Genomic DNA, 18,765 nt, shown 5'->3' on the forward strand with positions numbered 1-18,765 from the left:
AGATGAATGGATAAAGAAGATGTGGCACATATATACAATGGAATATTACTCAGCCCTAAAAAGGAACGGAATTGAGTTATTTGTAATGACATGGATGGACCTAGAGTGTCATACAGAGAGAAGTAAGTCAGAAAGCGAAAAAGAAATACCGGATGCTAATGCACAGATATGGAATATAAAAAACGGTACTGACGAGTCTAGTGCCAGGGCAGGAATAAAGACGTAGATGTGGAGAATGGTCTTGAGGGCACGGTGGGGAAAGGGAAGCTGAGACGAAGTGAGAGAGTAGCATTGACATATATACACTACCATATATAAATGGCTAGTGGGAAGCTGCTGCATAGCACGGGGAGATCAGCTCGATGCTTTGTGATGAGCTAGAGGGGTTGGATAGGGAGGGTGGGAAGGAGGCTCAACAGGGAGGGGATATGGGGATATGTGTATCCATATAGCTTATTCACTTTGTTGTACAATAGAAACTAATACAACATTGTAAAGCAAATGTACTCCAATAAAGATACTAAAAAATAAAAAGGAATAGCTAGCGAAGGGGGCAAAATCGAAAACTGATGTCTGTGTGGATATAGAAATAAGGAGGGGAGTCAACAATGGCAGCAAGGGTGCTGGTCCATGTGTGACCAGTCGTTGGTGGAGCTTCGGCCAGCAATGGAGCAGAGAAGAGACCCAGGTCTGGGTGCTAGAGGTGATGTGACCTAGGGAGGGGCGGCTGCAGGTTGCTGTCCAAGGTCCCCCTTCTCTTGCATCACAACCATGGCACCTTGCACCTGTGTCTGGACAGATGGTTGATTCTCCCCAGCACCTCCGAGTGCTGGGACTTAGAAGGACAGAACTGACATGCAAGACCATCAGGAGACACAGCCTCTCTTGAGAAAGAACAGCCAGGCAGGAGTTTATTAGCTGAGCCCTGTCATGTCCTGCATGTGGTATTTCCCAGGGCACTTTTGGACAGTTTCGATTTGGAAGAGATTGTTTGGATGAGTCAAACAATGGGGACTTGAACTAAAGGAGCTCTTGTACGTGGCTCAGATTAAATGTTAAGGGATGTGTCCGTTTGCTTGGGCTGACACAGACCCTGCAGCTTAAACAACAGAAATGCATTGTCTCACAGTTCTGGAGGGTGGAAGCAAGATCCAGGTGTCAGCAGGACTGGTGTCTCCTGAGGCCCCTCTCCTTAGCTTGCGGACAGCCACCCTCTCCCTGTGCCCTCACATCATCTTAACCTCTGTGCTTGTCTGTCTCTGTGTCCAAATCTTTTCTAACAGAGACAGCAGTCATATGGGGTTAGGGCCCATCCATATGACCTTATTTTAACTTAATTACCTCTTTAAAGACCTAACTCCAAATGCAGTCACATTCTGAGATACTGGGGTTAGGACATCAACATATGAATTCTAGGGGGGACACATGTCAAGCCATAAGACAGAGGTAGGTGCTGAGGGCAGTGTGATGGGCTCATATTCTCTTGCACGTCTTCCTGGAGTCAAGCCTCATGCCTGCTGGGTCCTGGGCCTATTCGCCCTTGGCAGGGACTTTCCCCCTTAGGAGACCAAGGCAGCACTTGCACTGCCAAGCACCTTTAGGGTGACGCCGTTCTCCAGCCTTCCTCCCCTTCTGATGCAGGGAGACTCACTCAGAGCACAGCCCCCATTGCCATTTGTATGCCGCCGGGGGCTTTAAACAGGCCGATACACCTGCTGTGATCAGTTCTGGTCTGGCTTGGTCTGATTAGAAAGCACAGTAGTTACTGAAAGGTGTAGGTCACATCAAAGGAAGCTTAATGTAATACCTTTTCTTGTTTCTGTTGAGTTCATCTCTTGTTCTGAATAAGCATGACTGGTTTGATTTAGATGGTTCATCCTTGACTGCTGTCCCGAGAAATGGTTTCCATGCGCGGCTGTTGTGGAGAGAACCGTGGCGGTGGGCATTCTCTCACTCCTGACTCGGGAGCTGGGTTTTCTGTGTAACGTCTCATGCACTCGGGCCTCTTGACGCTTTAGCTGGCACTGAGGTTTCCAGTCTTGAATCTCTTTTTAAAGCAGAACTTTATTCTGGAATTGCCACAAGGTGGGGGGGAGGGAGAGGGCATCACACAGTGTTGACTGGCCCTCCTCCTGCACGTTCCTTTGCATTAGTTCTGCAGAAGAACCAGCGCCATGTTGGTAAATAACAGGCTTGCAGGAAATGCGTCCCCCCAGCATGGTGTTTTGGCCTTTTCTTTATTGTTTAGCTTCTTTTCTTCACCATAAAATATATTGATTTCCCTGGTTGTGAAGAATACAGATTGTGTCTTAGGTTGAGAGGCAACCCCATCCCTCATGCAGGTGACCAGGGTCTGGAAGTGGCAGGAAGTGCTGTTTTCCTGGAACCCTTAACGGCTTCTTCTGACCTTCTACCTCTCCAAACTAGCTCTGCTCCCTGGTCAGTGGGCACTGCTAGGAGCTGGTGGGAGGGGCGACACCTGCAGGGATCCTTGGTGACTTCAGAGAAGGAGTTTGGGCTGTGGGTATGTGTGGGAGGGCTGGGGAGGGCTGTCCACCTAGGGTGTGAGAAGGTGGCTTCTTGGAAGGCCCTCCTCTTGGAAGGCAGGTGGCACTGCCTGATTGATGTAGGTTAGGCTGGGCCCCTGCTCTAGTTCTGAAAGCCTCCAGGGCCTCCCCTTGTGACCTATTCATCAGGCTCCCAGGACCTCAACCATCCCAGTGTGGCCCTAGCACACTCCTGACCAACAGGGGTGAGGGTGCGGCTGCCATTAGTAGGTCAAGAGGATGAGTTTGAAAAGCAGTTGCTTAAACGTGGGATATTCTCTGAATCTAAATAGCAGTGAAACCAAATGTATAAAATTGTATCATGGAGTTTACCACATTTCAAATTTAACATGTTAATATTTCTAATAATTGTGTGACTTTTAATAAGAAAAACAGAATGTAGGAAATATTGCTGAAATCAATATGATCCCCTTTTCTAGAGAAATATTTGTACCCTTGTGACAACATGAGGTACTGGTGAGGAGAAGTGTTCTCTGTGATGATCAGGACATGGGCAGAGATTACCTGGCAGGGCCTTCCTGGGCCAGCTTTCCAACTCGGTCCCCCAGTTCCCGACTCTGCCCTCTCTAGCTGTGGCCAGACCTTGTGGCATGAAGCCTACAATGGTCCTGGTACCAATTCTGATGTGTGGGTTTTTCCCACACCAAGCTGGGTGTCCCACAGTCTAACTCAATTCTGATGCTATCTTCCTGGGGAGAGCGTCAGATCCCACAGGTGACAGGCTCAGTCCTGTGTGTCAGGAACAGCCGGTCTCGAAGACCAAATGTTAGAACAAAAGATGTTCCTAGTGCTCTGATCACTTAGGAAATTACAAGAATTTTAGGAGCTCTGTGCCAGGAACTGGAGTCAAAGACTAAATGTTAGAACAAAAGATTATCCTAGGACTTCTATTTACAAAGGTGTCAGGAGCCCTGTGTCAGGAACTGGGGGCAGAGACAAAATCATATATTTCTTATTTCACAAAGCCCGTGGGCAAAGTAAATGAACAAACATCAGGCTCTGGAGGGGCTTCTAGAAGCCCAGTTACTGGTGAGTGCCAGCCCCATCTCAGCTCTTGCAAAGGTCCACTGAGACCCTCCGCCCCTCCCCTCCCCAGCCCTGGGTCTAGGCCTTTCTTCCCAGAGCGGTGCTGCTTGAGCTGTGAGGCCATGTAAGCACCCACGTGACACATGCCAACTGTTCCATGACAGCATACACAAAAATGGGAAAAAGGCTGGGCTCTACAAAGAAAACCTGCTGCTTCGAGGCTGCACCATCCGAAACACAGAAGCCGTCGTGGGCATCGTCATCTACGCAGGTAGGTGCTGCGTGTCACCTGCCGTCTGTGATGGCATTGGCTCAGCATGGTGGGCTGGCTATTCCTGGACATTGCTCCTGGTTGTTTTGGTTTTTTCCTGATTATCAAAGTAGCATAAACCCATTGTAGAAAACCAGGAAAATAGATGGACGCAAAATGTCTAATAATATCTGGACCAGAAGTGTTCTTAGCATGTTAGCCTATTTCTTTCTGTGCATTTCCCCATGGTGGTTACATAGTTGAGATTAATTGTAGAGCCTACTTTTCTGACTGAACTTATCCCATATGGATCATTGGATGGCAGCACCCTTTTCCAATCCACGGAGTCAGCGTAGCCCGTCCCTTTCCTGCTGGGCACTGACTCACCGCCTCCCCCGCAGGACATGAGACCAAGGCTCTGCTGAACAACAGCGGGCCCCGCTACAAGCGCAGCCGGCTAGAGAGGCAGATGAACTGCGACGTGCTCTGGTGTGTCCTCCTCCTCGTTTGTATGTCTCTGTTTTCGGCCGTCGGTAAGTCTCCTCAGAGGTCACGATGAGTGGGCACTGCTGGACGGTTGCCGGGGGCCCCTGCTGGGCTGTCTCTGTCTCCTTCTGACCCAGTGCTCTAATTAACACACATTTGTCACTGGCTTGGACTCAGGGGATGTTTGCATTGGCAAGGCCACGTTGAGACGTTTCGATGAATGAGCTCCGCAAACTAGTGTTTTTCAAATTGGCGTCTTCTGGGGTGGAAGAACGGCTTAATCATGCCTCCTGTAATGATTCCAGTGGAAAGAGTGATACTAACCTAGTGATAACAGGAATCAGAGCAGTAGAAGCACAAATGCTACTATTAGGGACTCTGTGAGAAGAGGGAAAACATTATTTGGGTCCCACGAAGGGGCTAGCAGTTAGGCTGTGTGCAGAGTCTGGCGCCCCCAGCTTCTGGTGGCCTCCAAACCGGCATGCTGCTTTGGGAGTGCCTGGCAGGGAAGCGCGTGGACCTCCAGGTAAACGACCTTCACCGTGTCCCACTCAGCTGACATCACACACCAGACAGGTGTGACATGGTCTTGGAACTCAGTGGTAAAAGGCACTGGTATACGGGGCATGAAAAGGGCTCTGTCATCATTTAGGTGTGGGGCTCAGTTGATGAAATAACGTGTGTTGCTGTTGGCTTTTCAGAGTCTGTGAGATGTGAATTTTGAATCTCTAAGCAGGGACAATTACAGGCAGTATTCAGAGCCTATTGAGCCTGGTGTTTAGTGAGGCATTGGGAAATTCCTTTCTGGGGTTTCTCATTGGCAGCTACCAGCACACGCCCAATTCCTGTGTTATGACCAGTGGTGCTATTCAGTACCAACGATGGGAAAGGCCAAGGTTGAGGCAGAGTCCAAGTCCCGGGGCCTTCCTTCCAGTGCTCTGATTGTAGTGCCAACAATACCATGGGCTTTTGCTTTCTTAGGTGGCCAGGCGGGCTCATAAAACCCGATGTACTTGTGTCAGGTGAATGACGTTCCTCTTTGAACTTTGCTACAGGACATGGACTATGGGTGCAGCGCTATCAAGAGAAGAAATCATTATTTGATGTCCCTGAGTCTGACGGCACCTCTTTATCCCCAGTCACAGCTGCAGTTTATTCGTTTTTGACAATGATAATAGTTCTGCAGGTAACAGTGCTAAGTTCCATATGACAATTGCTTTACTTTTCTGATGAGAACTTTGAGTCATCATAGTCTGCTAAGAACTTCCCACAAATTCTGCACCTGGGAGGAGCACAGGTTCATCTGACAAATATGTTGCCTTTTGTTTTCCCACCCAACTTATCTAAAGGATCTTTTCTTGGGTGCTTTTCAAGTTAAAATTCTCCTTTGCTATTAAGAGTTTTAGGCTCTGAGGGTCGGTTTTTCAACCATTTGGTTCTGTTTTGTTTTTCCACTCAATTACTTCTTTTTATTAAAATTAATTTTTATTGGAGTGTAGTTGCTTTACAATGTTGTGTTAGTTTCTACTGTACAGCAAAGTGAATCAGCTATACGTATACATATATCCACTCTTTTTTGGATTTCCTTCCCAGTTTCTACTGTACAGCAAAGTGAATTGGCTCTACGTATACATATATCCACTCTTTTTTGCATTTCTTTCCCATTTAGGTCACTACAGAGCATTGACTAGAGTTCCCTGTGCTATATAGTAGGTTCTCATTAGTTATGTATTTTATATATAGTATCAGTAGTATGTATATGTCAATCCCAGTCTCCCAATTCATCCCACCACCCCCCTCCACTCAATTACTTCTTAAAAAACCTACATTTTTTAAAACATCTTTATTGGAGTATAATTGCTTTACAATGGTGTGTTAGTTTCTGCTTTATTAACAAAGTGAATCAGTTACACATATACATATATCCCCATATCTCTTCCCTCTTGCGTCTCCCTCCCTCCCACTCTCCCTATCCTGCTCGTCTAGGTGGTCACAAAGCACCGAGCTGATCTCCCTGTGCTATGCGGCTGCTTCCCACGAGCTATCTATTTTACATTTGGTAGTGTATATATGTCCATGCCATTCTCTCACTTTGTGCCAGCTTACCCTTCCCCCTCCCCGTATCCTCAAGTCCATTCTCTATTAAGTTTGCGTCTTTATTCCTGTCTTAAACCTACATTTTTATTTCAGAATAATTTTAAGGTTTACAGACAAGTTTCAAAAAATAGTACAGAGAGTTCCCATGTGTCCCTCACCCAGTGTGTCTTAATGTGAGCGTATTACATTTCTCTGGTACGTTGTCAAAACTGAGAAACCGGGCTTCCCTGGTGGCGCAATGGTTGAGAGTCCGCCTGCCAATGCAGGGGACACGGATTCGTGCCCCGGTCCGGGAAGATCCCACGTGCCGCGGAGCGGCTGGGCCCGTGAGCCATGGCCGCTGAGCCTGTGCGTCCGGAGCCTGTGCTCCGCAACGGGAGAGGCCACAACAGTGAGAGGCCCGTGTACCGCAAAAAAGAAAAAAAAAAAACCTGAGAAACCAACTTTGGTACTTTGTCTCAAACAAAACTCCAGACGTCATTCGGATTCTACTAATCTTTCCACTGATGTGCTTTTTCTGTTCCTGGAGTCAATTTAGGATATCACATTGCATTTTGCAGCATTGGTTATTATTATTATTATTAGTTCCCATGCCTCCTGAACAATTCCCCATCACTAACTGAGAATTTATGCCCCAAAAGCCTGTGAAAGTGGAGAGGGGCAGTGAGCATCTCTGCCATCCTCCTTAGGGACACAGTGAACAGAAGATATTGGCTTAGCCTTTGCCTGGAAGGGGCGTTCTGCTGTCTTATATCACATGTACTTGAGTTCGTCCTGTAGTAGGTGTTGCATTAACATATACTTAAGTTACCCAGAGAACCCAGTTAGTCTGGATGTGATATTCTGAGCCCATAAGTATCAGTTCAATACTGTTACTCCAGAGATAAAGAAAAAATTAAGCGTTGATTTCATGAAGGTTATTCTTGAATTGTCAAAGCATAACCGTGACTGTTCTTCTCAAAGCCTCTCCCCTTTGCTCTGTATTGTACAAAATCACAGAGATTGTCCTTCAGCACAGAACCAGCCACTGAAAAGACTATCTCTTCTGAGCTGTGGGGTTGTGTCTGCGGGACAGGCAGCTCCTGTCACTGGGAGCCCCGGGACAGCCTGGGTGTGAGGTGACTTTGCTTATGAGGACTCTGACTGTGCCATGTGTTTTGTGTTTTCTCTTTTCTCTTTTTCCTCTCCTAGCTTCTCTCAAGCACAACTTAGTAATATGAAAACGCTTGCTTCTATACAAACCATGGTTTCCATACTTCCAGACACGATAGTGGATTTCCGCTCTGCAGTGGCACCATAGGCTGTCCTAGTTTAAACTCTTTGCCAATATCCTAATACTCTAACAATACTGACTCTAAGCCAACTTGTTTAAGCTCTGAAAGGTACAGTATAGTCCCTACTTACTTGAGGTTGTAGTTATTTGTTGTTTAGATTGGACTAAATCCGCAGTTCCCGGGTCTTCACGGTCATTCATTCTATGTGCCTTGTGTCTCCTAGGTTTTGATCCCAATTTCCTTGTACGTTTCCATTGAAATTGTTAAAGTATGCCAAGTGTACTTCATTAACCAGGATATAGAGTTGTATGATGAGGAGACAGACTCACAGCTGCAGTGCCGAGCCCTGAACATCACGGAAGACCTAGGGCAGATACAGTATATCTTCTCCGATAAAACTGGCACTTTAACTGAGAATAAGATGGTTTTCCGAAGATGCACTGTGTCTGGCATAGAATATTCTCATGATGCAAATGGTGAGTCTGGGGATGGGGGCTCCCAATCTGGGCAGGACCAGAGAGCTGCTGTATCAGAGTTGCATGCCCATGTGCCTGTGTGTGCGTGCGTGTACATATACACACACACACACACACAGCTTCAGGGGTTGATGATTTTTGAGGGAGAATAAAACAGAAAGGCTGTCAGAGCAGCCCTGGACCAGCATCTGTAGAAAAGGCCCCTCCTTATTGCTGATGGCACCTGCTTCCTGCACTATCTGCTGTGGTGGGCATCTGCTTAAACACTCAGTTTCTGCCAGACAAGCAGAACCAAAGAGGGCAACCTTGAGGAACTCACCTCAGAGGCACCCGGTCTCTGTCACACCAAGAGGCAAAGAGATGTTTCCTTTGTCACGCATCAGTCTCCTTGTTATCAGATGCAAATTCTCAGCAGGGCACTGGGCAGTTCATGCTGCGTTCTTTCCTCTGGAATATGACCTCCCAGAGGGAAGTGTCACCTCACTTTGGAATTTAGGCAGTCCCTCCCCCCACCTCTCCTTTTCTCATCCTTGGCTGCCTCCCTCTGTCCCCTCTGAGCACATAGGGGAGCCATCTGCTTCCTAAGTCGAGGGGTGCCTGGAGCCAGCTGCCCACCCAAAACAGGAGGGGGTCCCTGCACCACAGAAGTGTCTCTGGGGCCATCGCACCTCTTGAGAGAGAGGGCACCTGCTCTGCAACCAGGACTCCCCTTCTTTCCTGGAACAGCATCTGAGAACATCAAAGAAACCTTGCCAGAGAAACAGAAGCAAGTACAGAACAGGGGGACAACATGGGGGCATCAATAGGAAGCTGTTCTTTAGGGGCATTTAGTGGGAAAGATCTGCTGGAAGCATGAGATTTTTGTGAGTTTTATAAAACCAAGAATTATCATGATATCCACTATATCCTCCATGATAAAATGAATCATATTAACAGAAGGCATAGGAATGTGTCCAATTTGTTTAATGTTTTATTTGCCACTCAAAAAAACCGGTCAGGGACAGTGTCCCATCTGCCCACCTGCCTCCCTCTCTGGCTCTCCCCTTCCCTGACTCCCCAGGCTTGTGCAGAAGAGCTTGGGGGCCTGAAAGCAGACCTCATCCTGCTTATAAAGGAGTCAAAGGACCAGGTCTGAAGTCGGCCTTTGAACTGGAACTGAGGCTCTGGGGGCAGAATCCCAAGTAAGATTACAGAAGGATTTTCACAGTTGTCAGATGCTTACCATAAAACCAAAGGGGTCCATCGCCCCTAGAAGACACAGGAAAGCATTGCTGGGGAAGGTGGAAACAGCCAGGTGTCTCTGCAGCATGTTTTAAAGAAGAGCTGTGATCAGTGACTGACGGGCCCCTGGGCTGGCACCCTTCGCAGCTGCTCGCATGGTCCGACCTCTCAGATCTGTTTGTTAGTAAAACAAATTCAGGCGGGTTTGACTCTGAGTACTGAGCCCAGCTCACATGTACCTGAACCGGCCACACAGACCATGGGCGTGTCCCTCTCTACTTCATGTCCTGGTGACGGTGCAGGGCCAGGGCCAAGCATCACCTGCTCCTTGTCTCCATCTTCCCCAAAGAGCCCAAGGGCATCGCTGAGGCCACTGCTGTCTGGTCACAGAGCACAGACACACCAGCAGCGGCCTGAGGGATGGCCGCTTTCAGGCTAACGTCTGATCACTGCTCTGGGAGGGTGGGCGGGCAGATGTGCCCTTGGGAGGCTGACACCATGCTCATAATGTCCAAGCCTAGGAGCTAGACAGGCCCAGTCCAGGCTTTGCCCTTCCTTGCCATCCACTCACCACCTCACTGCCAGGGGGAAAAGGGGGCGGGTGCAGGAGTTTTCTCCTGGAATTAGGAGCTCCCTGAGGTGGAGTCCTGGGGTTGGCAGTTACCCGGCCTGGTGGCCATGGGCAGGTGACTTCCCTTTCCTTATCTCTAAAGAAAAGTCTTCCCAAAGAAGATGCTGAGTTCAAGGCCTGGCCCACAGGACAGACCACACCATGGCATACCCAGACGGGGGGCCCTTCTCTTAGCCCCTCACACGGGCCACCTCCTGTTAGGATGCCTTGTGTTGCCACCCAGCACCGGGCCTGCCCTGGAAGTTCTTAAGAGTTGCTTGTTTGGAGCGAGTGGTCCCTATGGATAGTCTCCTGTTGCTCACATATGATGGAAGAAGCTGAACTAACTGGGCAAAGCCAGGAACACGTGTTGAGAGCCCTTGTTAGCAAGAACAGCAGCGTGGGTGCACTTCTGTGATTCACTGAGAGCCCTGGAGGCCTCAGGGACTGTCGCTCCATGGTGCCCCCTAAGAGCCAAGCACAGCATCACAATCACCGTCTTCTTCAGTGGAGCTCTGCTTGCGGGGTCTGAACACTGGCGGCATTCTTCCATGCTGTACAACCCCAGAAGGATGTGAGCCTCCCTGCTGCTAAGTGCTTCATCCTCACGGGGTGAGTGCAGACAGCACCTACTCCCCACCTGACGTTGAGCAAGGAGCCCTCTCAGGAGAGCACCGTCAACACAGCCTGAGAACCGTTATTTCTGCTTGACTGCAAGGCAGATGCTCAATGCGTGATCTGTCCTGACGGCCCCAGTAAGCAGGTGGCCCTGTGACCCTGGCATGAAGGTCAAAGCCTGGAACCCAGCCACCTGCCCACCCACCCCATTCACATGGGGGCTCCCCCTGAACAGAGGGGCTGTATGTGAACCCATCTCCACCCACATCTGACTTTTTGTGGGACGGGGTGGCCCCTTTGCCATCACGCGGGACCTGAGCTTTGGCATCCCGTGGGCCTGGGTACCATCTCAACCCCCTGCCCCTGCATCCCATGACCTTAACAGCTGAGACTCAGTCTTCTCATCTGTGACGTGGGGTTGAGAACATAAGCCCCATCGGGTCCACTGAAGGTGCATGTAAATGAGAACATCCCCCATCCCTCAGTGGAAACCCCTGTCAAACATGGCCTCGCCATCAGACAGCGAGGGTGGTGAGGGCCCAGGGTGCCCTGCTGGATGCCTTGTGGAACCTAGGCCCCTCAGTATCACACCCAGCCTCCCCACGATGTCACTTAGTGCCCCTCCCCCACAGCCCGACGTCTGGCCAGGTACCAGGAAGCAGACTCAGAGGAGGAGGAGGTGGTGCCCAGAGGGGGCTCACTGCCCCAGCGCAGCAGCACCGGGAGCCACCAAAGCATCCGAGTTGTGCATCGGAGCCAGAGCACCAGGTCACACCGGCGCACCAGCAGCCGTGCCGAGGCCAAGAGGGCCAGCATGCTGTCTAAGCACACAGCCTTCAGCAGCCCCATGGTGAGTCCTGCAGCCCTCCTTCCTGCTGTTACCTCCCCCAGTCACCAAAAGTGCCTGTTCTTCACTGGGGAGTTACCTCTGTTCAGTTAGGGGATGTTTTTCTGTCCAGTGCCTTCTTCCCACACTGCTGTATGTTTTCCAAAACACTGATTAGGTCCCCTTACCAGGCTTCTCAGGCTGGGGACTGCCGATGACCCAGCCAAGTGGGTGACGGAGAGGAAGTCCGTCCTGCCCTATGAAATGTGTAAAACATCAGGGCAAGATGACAGCTGTGCAAAAGCAAAGTCAGATTAAAAAAAAGAAATTTAATTAGATGAACCCAAATCCATCCTTTGCCTTGTCAACCGCCAAACATTTATGGACCATTCTCATCCGGCAGGGAAATTTCCAGAAGAACGTGAGTGACAACCTCTAAAAGATCCTTTCACTTCTAAAATTTTTGAAGACCAGAGAGGGAGAATCCGTTTTGTTCACGTATGGTGGCCTCATTCTTTTATGTCCTTCGAAACCCATATAGAAGGTGCCATTTGAATAGAGGTCATCTAGACTTGTGGTCACTGATTGTTGTTGGGTTTACATGGGGCACGTGGGCGGGGAGCTGTCACCCGAGCAGCAGGGAGGCTGTGTTGGAGAAGGTTTTCCTGACATCAATTTCACAATCAATACGGGTTAAGAGTATTTGAAATGTTCCAACTTTCTGACCTAGGAAGTTAGTGATTCAGTGAAAGATTTCTGTGCATAGAAGCTTATCAGTGTGTTATTTACATCAATAAAACAGTGAAAAAATGTACCCAGTGATAAAGGAATGGTCAAATAAATTATGGTATGTCTGTTTTTATGCCGTTAAAAATTATGTTTTCAAATGGCTCTTAAAGGCCCGGTAAAGTTGAGGCAATATAATGTTTTTGGGGAAATGGAAACTGCCAATTTATGTATAAAATATTTTGATTAAAAATGTACATGTATAGAAAAAAGACGAAGGAAAGGCAGAGAAGCATGTTTTTTAAAAAGTATATATTACTGTAAGGTGGTGTGATAGAGATCTGTTACATTTTCCCTATTATTCTCTTATTTTTCCAAATCTTTCTGAGTAAGATATGTTAATTTTATAATAATATATATTCTTGGAGGTATTATTTTATAAAACAAACATGTGTACCTTCTTATATAAAAGAATATATGCATTTCATATGTTAGCTGCATATTCTTATACAATCAAGATTATACATAATTTGTAATTATAAAATGACGTGTATATATGAGGTGAAGGTCTGTTTACAGCTTCTAGTAAAATCAAGGTGCCTTACATAGTCAAGCACTAAAAGGACACTTGGCAGGTCACTGGGTCAGACTGACCCTTCGGCCCCTGTGTTCTTCCCAGGAGAAGGACATAACGCCCGACCCGAAGCTGCTGGAGAAGGTGAGCGAGTGTGACAGGTGCCTGGCCTTTGCAAGGCACCAGGAGCACCCACTGGCCCACCTCTCGCCTGAGCTGTCTGACATTTTCGACTTCTTCATTGCACTCACCATCTGCAACACAGTGGTGGTCACATCCCCGGATCAGCCACGACAAAAGGCAAGTTCTGGAGCATCGTACTGTGAGCCCGCAGAGCCCCTGCCCCTACGTGTGGCCCCACTGGTGTCAGTCTTCCTGAGAGGGAGCACGCTTCCCTGTCTTGCAGGAGCCCGGTCGCTCAGCACCACTCTCAGGTTTCAGGGGGTGCGCTGGGGGCTTCAGATGGGGCAGGCCAGCTCAGTAGCTCTGCGGTGACATCCTCAGACTGCAGTGGGCAGGTGCTAGGATTGTGGCGAAGAGGGAGAGGGCAGCCAGCCAGAGACAGCTACTGAGCCCAGGATGAGAGGGGCACAGAGCATACAGGCGTGGCCCAAGGTGGGCAGTGGCAGGAGGGTGGCTGCCCTCCATGCCGACCAGAGCCTCAGGGTCCTAGATTCTTACATGAGAGGGGACAGGATGGGCTGGGTCCCAGACCCTGGTAGGAGCCACCTGGACTTGCATCCTGACGACACTATAAGCTGGTCCCCTCCTGTGTCTTTGGCACCTTGTCTGGGATGTGGGGGCGGTGGTGGGATTCAGGGAAAGGTCTCAGAGTAGAGTTTGGCACATAGTAAATGTATTTGATGTTAATAAAGGCCTTTAACATTGGCATTCAGGAAGTGGTTGAGAATCAGTGGGAAGTTACTTTGGGTGGTAGAAACATAGCAACACCAAGTTGGGTTTTGTTTGGGTTAACATCAAGGTTCTCTCCAAAGAGAGTAAGGTTTTATATGTGAAAGGAACCTCTATAACTCAAGCGCTCCTCCGGTGGGCCAGGTGGTGTTGCAGGGGGTGGGGTGCACCTAAGCATGGCTGTGCGTCATGCAGCTAGGCAACTTTAAGTGGATACAAATGAAGGTGTTCTAGGGCCGATGCACACTGTAGGTCTGTACCCTGTCACTCCCACTCTCCCAGACCCCTTCCCCTCCTCCTGGGCCTTCCAGCAGGTTCTGCTGGTGAAGCCATTGTTGTGATGGAGGGTGAACAAGGGGCCCCTGCCCTCTCTGCGGCAGCAACATATCTGGCAGCAATGTGACCCCCCTGTACTCTTTGCTCATACCCCACCGGCCTTTGGAGGCCCCAGTGGGCCTGGCGGATCCCAGGTGGATGGGCTCTGCCACTCAGAGACCACAGGCTTGTGCCACCAGCCCTGGATGGAGGCTGCTTCCTTTTGCAGTTCACCTCTCAGCAGCCTCAGCATCCCTCGTCTGGCCTCTGGGTTCTTCCGCCACCCTGTTCAGTCCCTCTGGAATACTTCCCTGAAGAGGGGTCTGGTTTCTAGGTTAGACCCTACCTGACTCACCCTAGGCATTGTTGCAATTACTGAATAAGTGAGAGAGACCCTGACATGACTGAGGTGTGTGCCCATGATCACACATGGAGTGAGTTTCATGTAGGGAGCAGAATCCTCAGACTGCACATGAACGTGTCTCTGGATGCATTTCTGTGCCCACCTATGGGTGGGTGCCACCTTCAAGAGCATTTGGAGCTAGCAGGAGCTCTGGCATGGCTGTCCGAATCTCCCACTTGGATATGTAGCAATATTTAAAGTCAGTAGAAGACCAAAGAAAAAGCACCTTTATCAAAATTGGTCCTATGTGCCTTGTTCTACCAATGCCTGACTTTTCTGGAGGCTCTTACTACAATTCACAACTTCAGACCCATGGACAAAATTGCAAAGATTAAGGGGTAACTGTAATTCAGTGGTTTGATTGTTTCAACATTTGCTCTAAATCCATTATCTAGCAGAAAATTAAAATAGGTATATTGTATCATCATTAGCATACAGCACTCATTTAAATAAAGTGTTGCTTTGTTGCTCCATATTGAGCTTTTTGAAACTTTAACAATTGTATACATGTCGTTTTGTTGTTTTCAGTCCTCTTTAGAAAATACACAATTTATTGTGATTTTTTAAACATTTGTTTAAGGATTTGGAGCCTGAATTTGCCTATGTATTTCATTTCTTTCGAAAGATTCTTTTGGGTTTGGGAAATTTTGTGTAAATTTAAGTTTTTTATGGACATAATTCAAAGGAATGTGTAAATTGGTCTTTTGTTAAATGGTTTTTTTAATTGAAAAAAAAAAAGCCAGGGTTCATGCCAGGCAGTGGCAGGCCCACTCCTGGGAAGTTTCTGTAAAGCCATGGGCCACTGCAGTGAGGGGACAGTCCCAAAGCCTTGGGAACCACAGGCCACCCAATGCCCTGAGTCCATCCCGGGCCTTGGTCATTGCTACCCTACAGTCACATCCTGAAAGAGTGAATATGGCAGAACCTGTGTTGAGGTGAAGAGGAAGAGGCCAAGGGATAGTCTCAAGGAAGAAATGCTGACTCTGGTTGCAATTTTCAGTGGGAAATGGGAAATCCGTATTCAGGCCCCCCTGGGGAAGTGGAGGGCGGCCCTAAGGGAGTCAGGGTGAGGGCTCTTGGGAGACACCTAACCTGTCTTCCGACTACTTCCCTGGCAGGTGAGGGTGCGCTTCGAGCTGAAGTCCCCGGTGAAGACGATAGAAGATTTCCTCCGGAGGTTCACGCCCAGCCGCCTGGCCTCGGGCTGCAGCAGCATTGGGAGCATGGCCACCAACAAGTCGGCGCACAAGTCCAGCCTCTTGTCCACGCTGGCCAACAACGGCACGCTGTTCCGGCTGGAGGAGAGGCTGGGCCCGCCGGCCCCAGGTCTTGCCAGCAATGGCTACAGCAGCGGGGCAGACGGCTGGGCACCTGAGTGCTCAGCACAGGAGCCTGAGCCCGAGCAGGAGCTGCGCTACGAGGCCGAGAGCCCCGACGAGGCAGCTCTCGTCTACGCTGCCCGCGCCTACAGCTGCGCGCTCGTGGACCGACTGCACGACCAGGTGTCGGTAGAGCTGCCCCACCTGGGCAGGCTCACCTTCGAGCTCCTGCACACACTGGGCTTCGACTCCATCCGCAAGAGGATGTCGGTGGTGATCCGGCACCCACTCACGGACGAGATCAACGTCTACACCAAGGGGGCCGACTCAGTGGTCATGGACCTCCTGCTGCCCTGCTCCACAGGTACCCTGCTCCCCTCCACTAGCAGCTGCCCGCTGCAGGGAGCAGTCCTGAGAAACCAACCCCTCCCTCCAGTGGAGCTTTGCCTCTCTGGGTGGGTTTTTCCTTCTCTGAAGGGTTTGGACTAGAATTGGGGGGAGGACCCAGTGGATGGAGGGCTTCAGTGCCTGAACCCACCTCAGAAGATTGGGGTTGGGGATTAACGGGTGTGAGGCCTAGCATCAGGTTTAAATCTGGGCAATGCAGGTTAAGAGCTTTTAGATTAGAAGTCCCAGAAGGTTCCTTTCTGCCCTGTGATTGCTTGGACCTTGGGCACCTATGAGGCCCAAGCCATGGTTTTTAGCCCATTTGTGGAGTGTTCTCAGGCCACAGCGAGGGCCCAGGTAGTGGGGGCTGCTGGCCTCTGGCCATCTTACAGCCAAGAACCTCCATCTTGGTCTCTTTTGCACTTGACTTCCATGTAACTTTTGGGTTGAAAAAGAGGGGTTCATATACCACTGGTGTAGAGGGTGAAACTTTGTTTAGCAGAAAGGCTTGTACCTCTTTCCAGATACTAATGCTTCTGGGACTTGGAAGGGGGAGGGCCTGTGTCCCCACTAGTAAACCTAGTCACCCCTCGCTCTGTGCCCAGAGGACAAAAGAGGTCACATCTGACCTCCAGGGGGGAGAAGCGGGGTAGATGGCAGATGGGAGAGGGACCACTGCCTGACCCCCACAGCCTCCCTCTCTTCTATATCCTGGAAACAGCTCTGGGTACCACCTGTGGGAAACCCTTACGCTGGATATGCCCTTCTGGGGCTCTGGAACGGAGCTAGGGGTTACCACTTTGCTTCCCACGGTCCTCTTGCCATGATCTCAGTGCCTCAGAACAGGACTCCAGCTCCAGTTAAGGGAAAGTGCACTGGTGGATCTCTGCAGACAAATCCGTTTTCCTGTCACAGAGCTATCGCCTCCCAAAGGCAGCTGAGCGAATTGCAAATGCGTCTTTGAAAGCGGTTTGCATGGCCTTTCTTGAGGGTGACCTACTCCAGGGCAGGGTTTGCCTTCCTACCCGTGTGTTGGTTCTAGGGTGGATGTAGAATCCAATTTACAGGCTGATTTTGCATTCCAAGAGCCTCCTTCATTCTGAAATTTGATTTTGCATCCATGCAAAAGAAAAACAGATAGGTATGGCAATTATCTGAGCAGATTTTATTCTACTGCAAAAATACCACCTTTATCCTATTCCACAGCCTTGTATTAAAGAAAGTTTAATGGACCGCTGTGTTTCAGACTTTACTACATACAGTGGGTCATGGATAAGGTGAAAAGACTGGACCAGCTCTAGCAAGCAAGGGTGGGATGGGATGGCAGGAGAGGCTTACCCCCACCCCAGAGAGAGGGCAGGGAACCTGCTGAGCTGTTGCAAGGGACACGAGAGCAACCAAGAAGGCTGCAGCAGTGGCCACGCTTGTACTTGGCTGGCAGTGCACTTTTAAAAATGAGTAGAAAGCCTCAAATTTCTAGACGAAGCACAAACAAACAAAACTTCTATCACTCAGAGTCAGCTTCAAGGTCAAGGGGTGAAGGGAGCCCTTGTGCAAGCTGGGGAGCTTCCCAGACCTCTCCACCTGGTCCTGGGAGGAATTAACTACAGGTGAGAAAGAACAAAGCCATGGAACAGACAGGTTCAAAGCACAACATTGCCCAAACCGTGACATTGAAGGGGGCACCTTAAAAATAAGCAGTTTGTGTAGATCTCTGCCTTCCTCTGGGAATTTCCAAGCAGTGTGCACTTCAAATAAGTTTGAATCGGTCAGAGCTACATGTAGACACCAGGCAATTTAAGATTCAGGATGTTCAGAGCCCCCAGTGGTTTCCCAAGAAAGGGGATGGCTCTGGGGTAATCCTGAAGTTATCTACCAGTGACACCCTGACATTGTACATAAATCATTCAACTTTCACTTTGGAGGTGGGGTGGGCAGGGTATGGAGCAGAGCAGGCTTGCAGATGGCCAAGCTGCTCTACCTGTGTGCAGGCGATAAAGTGAGGAGGGCACATGAGTGTCCAACATCTTTCTTCAAAGAGTTCACAACACTTTTACCAAAAAGGGCACGAGAAGGCTAAGCTGGTGGTGGATGGGTAATGTGTTGTATTTTTAGGACGTGGCTATGTCTTGCCTGCCCTGCCACTAGCTTGTGTGGGGTCAAATAGAAAGCAGGGACTCTACCCCACCCATTACCTTACAGACCTCGGTTCAAATCCCAAGTCTACATTTATGGGCTGGGGTCACCCTGGACAAGTCACTCCTCCTGTGCCTCAGTTTCCCATCTGTACAAAGGAAATCAGGCTTCTGACCTCACAAGAAGCCCCTGTCCAAGCTCCTAGCACAGTGCTTGGTGTGTTATAGGCATAAAGCGTAAGCTGGGTCCCTTTCCCTTCTCTCTGGTTTCTTTTCCTTAAGATTCACTTGCCTGAGGTTCAGTCCAGTGCCATTCTGTGTGGTTTCCCTTCCTTCCTTCCTTCCTTTGTTGGGTCTTCATTGCTGCACGTGGGCTTTTCCTAGTTATGGTGAGCAGGGTCTACTCTTTGTTGTGGTGTGCAGACCTCTCATTGCGGTGGCTTCTCCCATTGTGGAGCACGGGTCCCAGGCGCACAACCTTCAGTAGTTGTGCCACATGGGCTCAGTAGTTGTGGCTTGCGGGCTCCAGAGTGCAGGCTCAGT

At 49.5% G+C, this 18,765-nt stretch overlaps 1 protein-coding gene across 1 annotated transcript in view; it reads left to right on the forward strand.

Annotated features, from left to right (window-relative positions):
• The window catches only part of ATP10A (ATPase phospholipid transporting 10A (putative)), a 174,647-nt gene that overhangs the window by 127,422 nt on the left and 28,460 nt on the right, over positions 1–18,765 (forward strand). The window contains exons 4-10 of the mRNA XM_089906914.1: positions 3,758–3,864; positions 4,245–4,376; positions 5,385–5,515; positions 7,924–8,176; positions 11,258–11,475; positions 12,857–13,051; positions 15,500–16,064. Of these exons, the coding sequence (XP_089763040.1) occupies positions 3,758–3,864; positions 4,245–4,376; positions 5,385–5,515; positions 7,924–8,176; positions 11,258–11,475; positions 12,857–13,051; positions 15,500–16,064 (1,601 nt within the window). The remainder of the gene's footprint in view (positions 1–3,757; positions 3,865–4,244; positions 4,377–5,384; positions 5,516–7,923; positions 8,177–11,257; positions 11,476–12,856; positions 13,052–15,499; positions 16,065–18,765) is intronic.

Source organism: Delphinapterus leucas, chromosome 2, assembly GCF_059928025.1.
Source record: "Delphinapterus leucas isolate spDelLeu-1000000601 "Yukka" chromosome 2, BTC_Dleu_Yukka2, whole genome shotgun sequence".
Classification (NCBI taxonomy): Eukaryota; Metazoa; Chordata; class Mammalia; order Artiodactyla; family Monodontidae; genus Delphinapterus; species Delphinapterus leucas.